The 9,603-nt window shown below is 34.9% G+C and overlaps 1 protein-coding gene across 1 annotated transcript; it reads right to left on the bottom strand.

Annotated features, from left to right (window-relative positions):
- Positions 1–1,146: 1,146 nt before the first annotated feature.
- On the bottom strand, positions 1,147–3,255 carry si:rp71-45k5.2 (uncharacterized protein LOC560783 homolog). Its single transcript, XM_007258868.4, has 3 exons — positions 2,946–3,255; positions 2,754–2,849; positions 1,147–2,034 (listed from the first exon to the last, which is right to left on the bottom strand). Exons 1-3 carry the CDS (start codon positions 3,108–3,110, stop codon positions 1,468–1,470), a joined length of 828 nt encoding a protein of 275 aa, XP_007258930.3. The 5' UTR covers positions 3,111–3,255; the 3' UTR covers positions 1,147–1,467.
- Positions 3,256–9,603: the final 6,348 nt, after the last annotated feature.

Below are 9,603 nucleotides of genomic sequence, written 5' to 3'. Positions count from 1 at the left end.
AAATGGTCTTAAAATAGTGTTGACTGTTTCCAAAGTCTAGTTTGCCATTTACCTGAAGTCTTGCATTTCTTTACGATTTACTGACACCTAGTGGAAACCTAAATATAGAAACATTATGCTAATCCTCAGTAGCTCTCTCCTGCTAATGCACTCTAACGAGCTGTTAATGGACCGTTTGCTTGTTTTACAAATTAGAAAAATTTAGATGTAAGTCCTTGTCTCAGAAATGTATCTGTAAATTTTAATCTGCTAGTGTAAAAAACACATACTACATACCCACAGAGAAAATAAATATATGGAGTTGTATTTATTTATATGTGAAATACATTTCCAATATATGTTTATATATATTCAAATTGTATTCCAAACATTTCCAAACAGTAAAAAAAATAATTTGTAGTACATCTGCCTGGGCTTGTCCCAGTTTTGTGGGATCGTCAGTACTGTGTTTAGCACACAGCATAATTAGCATAGCCAAGGATGATAATCTTTATTTACAATGAAATGTATACAAATTATAATTAAAATTTTCATTTAATTAATTTAATTAATAATAATAAAAAAAAATCCTCTCAGAAAAATATTAGTAACCTGTTTCAATGAGTATCAATCTTACAGCCCATATGGGAAAAAATTTGCATGTATTTTTATATCTTTATATATTACTATTATTATATATATTTATATTCCAAAATACAATTTACACTAGAAATTGTAATTTAGAAAACCAAGCTCATATACTAAATATATGTTAAAATAAATTTATTTGAAAATATTTACAATGTCTTAAGATGTATTTTGGCCAATGTCATACACCTCAAAATATATATTTGATCAATTTAAAATAACATAAGTGAACAGCTAATTAAGTTATATTTGCAAAATGCAATTATATATTTCTAATCCCAGGATTGATTGAATGATACCATGTTATTTACCAAGAATGAAGCCAAGTAAATATGAGTTACATAATATTATAAAACTAATAAACCTAAACCATTTGTTTATTCTTTTGGCGGATGTCTATATTTTAATATTGTTATCAGACCACTTTATGTGTACGTTTTCACTTTATAGATAACCTATTGCATAAAAACGACACAGGTAGCTTGAACAGACAAGAATTTTAATGTACATAGTGGCTGAAATAGAGTCAGTGTGGCACTACAGAAGAAATGTGCACAGATTTTGTTACACCAGATATTACTCTGCCTAAAAACAGTATTACATACAGTTTTAATGTTGTTTAGGAAACTGAACACAACCCTTATGGTTACATGTACATTAGTGGTAACCACACCAACCACAGTGAACCGCCAAACCACCACCACCAAAAATGAAAAAATAAAGAGAACAGGAGACATTTTTCTAGCAAGGAATTCTTTCATTTTGATGGGAGGGGTCATCGTCTTTATGTACAAATCTAAATCTATGTACAAAGTGCAACATGTTGTATATTGGGATCATTTACCATCTCAGATATCTGAGATCATGTGGCAGTGGAGGAGACGCTGAGATCCTGCTCTGGACAGTCTGACTGTGATATGATGAGAGCTGGGATGGGTACAGTGCATGCTCGTGTGCAGCAGATAAGCTCTTCCTCACTGCAGGGATTCCTGAGAGTCCTGCTGCTGCTGAACTGTACATGTAATAGGACTGTGTGAAGCTGTAGACTGAACGTTCCCAACAGACACTGCTGCCGGCTGCAGGGGTCAGTCTGAGGTCATTCAGGCCTCCTCGGTCCTGAACAGGTGGGATTCGCAGGTGAGCGCTGTGGTCATTCTTCAGCAGTGACTCTATTGAGAATGAGCTGCTGAATTTGACGGGCTGGGTGTTCTCCTTGCTGATTGAGGCTGGTGATGGAGGATCTAGTGCAGCTCCAGTGTCACACTTTACCTGGCACTGAGGCTCAAGACTGGGCAACATATCCGTCATATCTTTAAAGTGACGACGTAGCATCTTCGGAGTTATGCAACTCTCCTCCACTTTCCAGAAGTTCCTTCTTGCATTGGGATAATCTGGATCAACTGGTACCTGCATGGTATGAAGATAGAATGATTAAGTCAGTGTGCATGCCCATTTCATATTAACCAGAAACACAGCAATTAACCAAGGAAAAATTTTGGAAACACTTTCATGATAAAATATATATATATATATATATGTGTAATATAAATATGAGTAAAATAATAGTTTTGTTCAATCAGAACACAATACTAAATGAACCACTATCTGACACCAATCTTTAGATGTAAACAAAATGTAAAATCAATTATGTGTTTTTAAAAAGCAATACAGTGTTCCATAGCATTATTTTAATGCTTCAATAAAATCAATATTTTCTTACACACCTAAAACATATCTACTAAATTTTTGTCAGACAATATAAGTTTTTATCATTTACTTTTTTGATCAGAAAGCTTACTGATGCTAAAAAATACACATTTAAATTTAATTTGAATTATTATTATTATTATTATTATTGTTATACTTATTATAATAATAATTATTATTATTACTAAAACCAATAATAATATTATCATAGCCACCATTTTTGTTGTTGTTTTATCATTATCATTATTATTAATAATTATTATTATCACTGTTATTTTAGCATGTGCTTACTGTTCTATAAGACACCTATTTTCATCACGTTAGTCCAACCAAAAGTTATGTTGTATTTTTTTATTATCATCCTAATATTAATTTTTTTTACATTAATAGGTTAAACTACACACGCATATCCTTCTCACCTTAACAAAGCACTTGTTGGAGGACAGGCAGACTCTGATGTTGTTCTCCAGGCCCTTTCTGTCCCCAGCAACAAACACTCCCAGTCTCTCCATGATCTGCAAAAACAGAGAGAAGAGATGAGTCAACTGCGCCTCCTACTGGCCTCTGTATCAGTCAGTCTGCAGGAGAAAGGGCTGAATCAGTGTGCGTACCTGTCTGAAGGTGAGCATCTTGTTTGGGGAGTCCTGCAGGATGTAGGCCAGCAGTCCTACATAAGTCCCTTTAGCGTAGCGCTTGTATTTCCTCCTGTGGACTCCACTGTTCTCCTCCAGCGCTGGTCTGAAGCTCGAGCACGGGCTCATCACTGCTGTGTTCATGGTAGGTAGGAAAGGACTGACTGGGGAAGAGGCCGGGGGGCTCAGATTTATTGGGTGGTCGACAGGAGGGGTTATTCTTGTGCATTCTTTACTAACTGCTCCTGTATTCAGATCGTATGAGGTGTTAATATGGGGGCGGCACTTTCAGAAGCCCACCGCAGCTCGAGGGCTCCTGCTACTGGAAAACACAGCCTCTTGTATTTACAGTTTTATAATTAGCCTATATTATGATATTTAAATATGAATTAATACTTTTTTATTAACTTTGTATATTTTATATTTGAATAATACAATAAAACAAATATATAAACAGTACTAAATAGAATACACCTTATCACATTAACACACAATATCAGCAAATTAATTGTAGAACACTATTAGAACACATTATTAGATCACATTAGATTAGATACAGGTAAATGTAAATACAGTAACAACTAACAAACACTGATCTTGTGATTTTTTTTATTAAACCAGTGATTTTTTTTATTAAACCACGTTATAAAGCACTGATTTATCAAACCACGTGTTGGTTTATTATGAGCTCTACTTTCTGTATTGATGTTATTTGTATTTTAATTTATTCTACTGCCAAATTAAAAGATATAAGAACATATTGGGTATTCTTATGTCTGTTATAAAATATAAAATCTGCTTATGATAACAATATTGTATTATTCAATCTTTTGTATAGATTATCAGTTTTCTAAGTTTACTAGAGTTTACAGAGTTTACTAAGTTTTGTAAAATATGTGTACATTTGTCAAATTAATTACTTTTTAAATAATAATCATGGGACATCTTTCTGCAGTAGGATTAAACCTATAATAAGCTTAACAATATTTAATGATTTTTTAAAAACGTCTCTTTCTTTTAATATATATGAACAACAGAAGAATTGATTTTGATTAATAAAAAATGCAGCATTTAGCCATAAACAAAAAGTCTCTTTCTTTTAATATTGATAAAAACTTTTGAACATTAATGCAAAATATTAGCTTTTTTGCATTATTTTATTAAATTGCGTATATAGATTTTTTTTTGTGAAATGTGTGGAACTTGAGTATTGTAAAATATGTGTAAATCTGTCTATAAATCTATTTATAAACAAAATACATTATAATTGTTCGATTTTCTTTATTTTAATATAGATAAACAACAGAAAACGTATGTTTATGCTGATATCAAGTGCTTCTAATTGATAAAATGTTAATAATTAAATGTTTATATGAATTAATATGTTATTAAAGGTTTAATTTAAAAGTTTTAATGAAATAAAATCAGCTGACTTGCCGCCACAAAGATGTGTGTTCGTGTTATTTACAGTGTTTATTTACAGAATGGAGAATCAGCACAGATTTACACGCTGTGTGTGTGGAGGGGTAATTTGTAATAGCTCGGTTAGTTAGTGAAGTGCTGCAGTTTTCACCTATTTAAGGTGATTATCGATCTGTGTTTTTAATTAATATGGAGATTAAAGCAGGACTGCAGCCGATCAGACCCCGGTACTGAAACACCGTCCCGAGTTTCTTCCCGGTGTCCTGAAAATCCATGCTACCCATCGAAACGTCCTACCAAGGGCTATTGCGCATGCGCAACATCAGTTTTCTGGTATTCAGAGCCACGCCCATAATTTCGTGCTGCTGGCAGATGGTGCTCTCGGATTCACGGTTAGTAACGCGTATTTAGCGCATTTTATCGTGTTTTGAGGTAGAAATGTTTCATAATTAAACCTTTTATCGTGTTTTTGGGGCAGAAATATTCCGTTATTAAGCCTTTGTTCACATACGCTTTATTACATTCAGTTGATTAACACTACACGTGTAACTTATCTAACACGTGTAGGGTCAAAATGTCGGAAATATTTAGTTATTGAGCCTTTTAACGTGTTTTGAGGCAGAAATATTTCATTATTAAGCCTTTTATCGTGTTTTGGGGCAGAAATATTTCATTATTAAGCCTTTGTTCACATATGCTTTATTAAATTCACTTGATTATTACTACACGTGTAAGTTAGGGTCAAAATGTCTGAAATATTTCATTATTAAGCTTTTTAACGTTAACGTGTTTTGGGGCAGAAATATTTAATTATTAAGCCTTTTATTGTGTTTTGGGGCATAAATATTTCATTATTAAGCCTTTGTTCACATGTGCTTTATTAGATTCAGTTGATAATTGCAGCGATGGAAGAGAAGTGGGATACGATTTATGCATTTTTGGCCGTGGGAACATACCCTAATGCTTATAACAAATCGCAAAGGCAGAACCTCAGGAGATATGCCTCCAAGTTTCAAGTAAAAGGTCAGTGAATTCTTGCTGCTGCTGTAGTGATAATGAAAAATGATTAACCTACCTTATCAGAATGTGCTACCAGCATTTACACTGTAGGTAGGACAGATTTATAGACTAAATTACCTTATCAGAATGTGCTACCAGTATCAGTACTGCAGGTAGGATAGATTTATAGACTAAATTACCTTATCAGAATGTGCTACCAGCATTTACACTGTAGGTAGGATAGATTTATAGACTAAATTACCTTATCAGAATGTGCTACCAGTATCAGTACTGCAGGTAGGATAGATTTATAGACTAAATTACCTTATCAGATTGTGCTACCAGTATCAGTACTGCAGGTAGGATAGATTTATAGACTAAATTACCTTATCAGAATGTGCTACCAGTATCAGTACTGCAGGTAGGATAGATTTATAGACTAAATTACCTTATCAGAATGCGCTACCAGTATCAGTACTGCAGGTAGGATAGATTTTATAGGCTTAGTAACTTTATTTGAATGTGCTTTGTGCTATAAACTTTTGTGTGGTCCATTTTCAATTCAGATGGAGACCTCTTCTTTGAAATGAAAAGAAAGGTCATTAAAAAAAAGGAGGACGCCAGGGTTATGTTCGAGGAGTTTCATTCCAGCCCAATCGGTGGACACTCGGGTGTCATGAAGACACGTAGTGCCATGTGTGCCAGGTTTTACTGGCCAGGCATGACCATTGATATAGAAAATTGGGTATGTTTATTTCTTTTTCTGTTTTAACTATTATATAATTGCAAGTGTCATTGGTATATTAACACATTTATGCCTGAAGGTCTTGGAATGCGACAAGTGCCAGAAAGTAGGGAAACCCCTGGATGTTGCACAGCCGCTACAGTGCATTAAGGTAAATGCATTCAGTAACACAATTCTGATGACCAGTTCTTTCGAAATACATGATGCAATTGGTTTTTTTTTTGTTTTTGTTTTTTTACTGGTAGGTGTCTGCGGTGTGGGAGCTTGTTGGCATTGACCTAACTGGCCCATTACCTGAAACATCAGATGGCTGTCAATACATATTGACAGTTACTGATTACTTCTCCAAGTGGGTTGAGGCCTTTCCACTAAGAAGTAAATCTGCAGCTGAAGTGGGGAAACACTTATGTTCTATAATTTACCGTCATGGCTGTCCAAAAAGAATTCTCTCAGATCAGGGGCGAGAATTTGTTAATGAAGTAAGTGTGTTACAATACCGTGTATAAAATCTGTGTGTTGTATTTGTTTTATTGTGTGTTTGTTTTTTGTTGTTGTTGTTTAAAATATGCATTTATCTGTTTTTCAGTTAGTGTTCACACAATGTAATGGGAAATGTTACATATTTTATTGGCCAAATTGAGGAAAATCTAACGATTTTTTTCTGAGAGATTTGTTAACTACAATCATTTTCTTTTTGAAGCTAAACCAAAGGCTGTGTGACATGCTCCATATTGAAAGGAGTGTGACAGCAGCCTACCACCCTCAAACGAATGGGCTTGATGAAAAGACAAATGATAACATAAAACGGTAGGATGTAATTTTAATTTGGTCTTCAAGATAAAGTGACTGCTGCTGCTGACATTTATTCTGCCTGTGTATATTCTAGGGAAGCCTAGATACCATTTTTTGTATGAGTACATGTATTTTTGTAATTAAAGATAATGATACTTGGAACTAAGCAATGGAGCAAATGGAATATTATATAGTGTTGGAGTGTTGGTGTATAAGTAATGTAAGATTTGTAGTGATCATCACATTTATATAAACATTTTTTTACTTTTCCAAACAAGCCAAATATTTTAAGAAATTATGAAATTGTGCTTAGATGAAGAGAATAGTTTTATTGGATGTATAAGCTATTTGATGCCTTAAGGACAAATTGCTGACCTGCTTGGGTTTGAAGTTGAGACTGCTGCGATTCCCCAACCCTGTGCCTTATTGCATGCTCATCCTCATCCTCTCCTGTGTTCTCCAGAGCTGTGTGTATGTTTGAACATTTGATATTTGTATTCTTCTTCCCACACTCTCAATCCTGCATAAACTTCTTAGCAAACTTTGTTTTTCAACTTGTGTCATTACTTTATGGTTACAGAGCCCTGAAAAAGTTGGTCAATGAAAAGCAGAATGACTGGGATGTCTTTCTTGATGCCACACTCTTTTCCCTGCGCTCGAAGGTCCACACTACCACGAAACATTCACCATTTCTTCTAATGTATGGTAGGGAGGCAGTGTTTCCATCTGAGCTTCCTGTGGAGTTGCCGGTTAGTATGTTCACTTGGCTTATGAAATATTTGATCAAATGAATGTCAAGGCATTTGGATGTTAATTTATTTGTTCCATTTTATTTAATGTGATGTTTGATTTGATTTAATGTGATGTGTTTAATTTAGAAGGCTTTAGTCCATGAAGCAAATCCTATGAAATCAGTCCTAGTCCATAATAATGTTAAGTAGTCCATACCGCATGCAGATTCTAAACTGTTAACAAACCAACTGGCTAAATGTATGCATTAGGGCTGTCACAGTGAAAGAATTTCATCTGTGGTGATTTAGGGTGGCTCAACACAATATGCTGTATTATTTCCATTGCTTAATTTATCCGGAACTCTGTGCCATATAAACAGTGTTTACTGTTATGCTGTTATTATGCAATTATTTATTTAATTTTAATTTAAGACAAATTAGAGCTTTGATCAGGCACAAAATATCCGGCCTGACCCTATCTTACCCAGTTCCTATCTGAGCCCGACCTGCCCTGCCGTCACTATGAGCCTGAGCTGATTCAAACCAGACATTTTTGTGTTTAAACTACAATTCATAGTTGTTTGAATGAGCAAAATCTGTTCAGAGTGATGTTAATGAACAGTGCAGCATAGAAGAAGCAGGCTATGCACAGTGCTGCGTGATTGGAACAAATTATTTGTTACTTTGCTATTTTGTGATTATCATTCTGTACATTTATATAAAATAAAAATAGCATTTAAAAAACGCGACATGCTCGGACACAGAATCTAAACTAAGTCAAGAATGCAGTCTCTTCTCTCTTATATCTCTTTTCTCATATGTACAAACGTGTGTGTGTGTGTGTGTGTGTATATATATATATATATATAATTGGAAAGGTGGCGATTAAAATGCTTTTTTGGCCTAAATGGGCACATCTGATAAAAAAATAAATAAACAAACCTTTGCTTTAGTATATAGATTTAGATATATACGTGACTGCGCTAGATGTACAGATCCATAAACTAGTGGATTTAGACAACTATTTTAATACAATCAGTTATTATGCTAAAATTAAAGTATGTCTTCAATGTTTGCATAACCAAAAATGTAACTTTAATTGTTGTACTACTTTATTCTTAACTCTCATCATAGCTTTCCACAGTCATTCTCCCTGAAGGAGGATACGGTGAATATCTTTCTTCTCAAAAAAAACACATGGAGGCTGTTAAAAAAACAGCTGAAGAGAACATGGGCAAATCCCAGGAGAAACAGAAAGAGGCATATGCCAAAAAAGTTCAGAAAAAGTACAAGCACATTTTATACAGTGTTGGGGATGAAGTTCTCCTACTCAATATGAGGAAGCGTGGAAGGAAGGGGGGAAGAATGGAGCCCGATTTCTCTGGTCCATACATTATTACATCAGTGTGTGGGAAGCTTGTACATCTGAAGAACCACCATGGAGCTCCCTTGAAAAACAAATTCAGCATCTCCCACCTTAAACCATATAGGAGAAGCGAAGATGGTTTAAGGTCACAACCAGTTCAGCCAGCAGGCAACAGCAGCCCAAACAGCAGGAGGCCATCCGTTATTGTTTTCTCCAACAAAACAACGGAACCTCAAAACCTAAGCACAGTAGCTGAGAATCCTATTTCGAAACCCAGAACCACACAAGAAGAAGGTGCCCTTCATGCAGTGCTCCAGTTTTGACCTGTTGGTCAATGTTTGGCCAGTTTGGCTTAACCCACCGGTTCATCCTCAATTTCGTTTCCGTTTATCCTCGTTCTTGGCCTGTTGGCCGTTCTTGGCCTGTTGGCCGTTCTTGGCCAGTTGGCCATTCTTGGTCTAAAGGGTGGACAAAATAACCTCTTATCGTAGTTATTTTTTTCTGCAACAACTGCAGAAATTATCAGAACATGTTATGTATTTCAGCTTTTATTGGCTTGGAAGTCGTAGATCGGGATCCATA

Source organism: Astyanax mexicanus, chromosome 3 (genome assembly GCF_023375975.1).
Source record: "Astyanax mexicanus isolate ESR-SI-001 chromosome 3, AstMex3_surface, whole genome shotgun sequence".
In the NCBI taxonomy this organism is placed as follows: Eukaryota; Metazoa; Chordata; class Actinopteri; order Characiformes; family Acestrorhamphidae; genus Astyanax; species Astyanax mexicanus.
The sequence above is the reverse complement of the archived record's forward strand: the minus strand, read 5'-3'. Positions and strand labels throughout refer to the sequence as shown.

Bases quoted from the DNA above. Each gene is read 5' to 3' on its own strand.
- si:rp71-45k5.2 (XM_007258868.4), bottom strand. From the start codon at position 3,110: ATGAACACAGCAGTGATGAGCCCGTGCTCGAGCTTCAGACCAGCGCTG. The intron at 2,850-2,945 runs GTACGCACACTG...CTGTTTTTGCAG, and splicing joins AGATGCTCACCTTCAGACAG to ATCATGGAGAGACTGGGAGT. The intron at 2,035-2,753 runs GTGAGAAGGATA...CATACCATGCAG, and splicing joins CCAACAAGTGCTTTGTTAAG to GTACCAGTTGATCCAGATTA.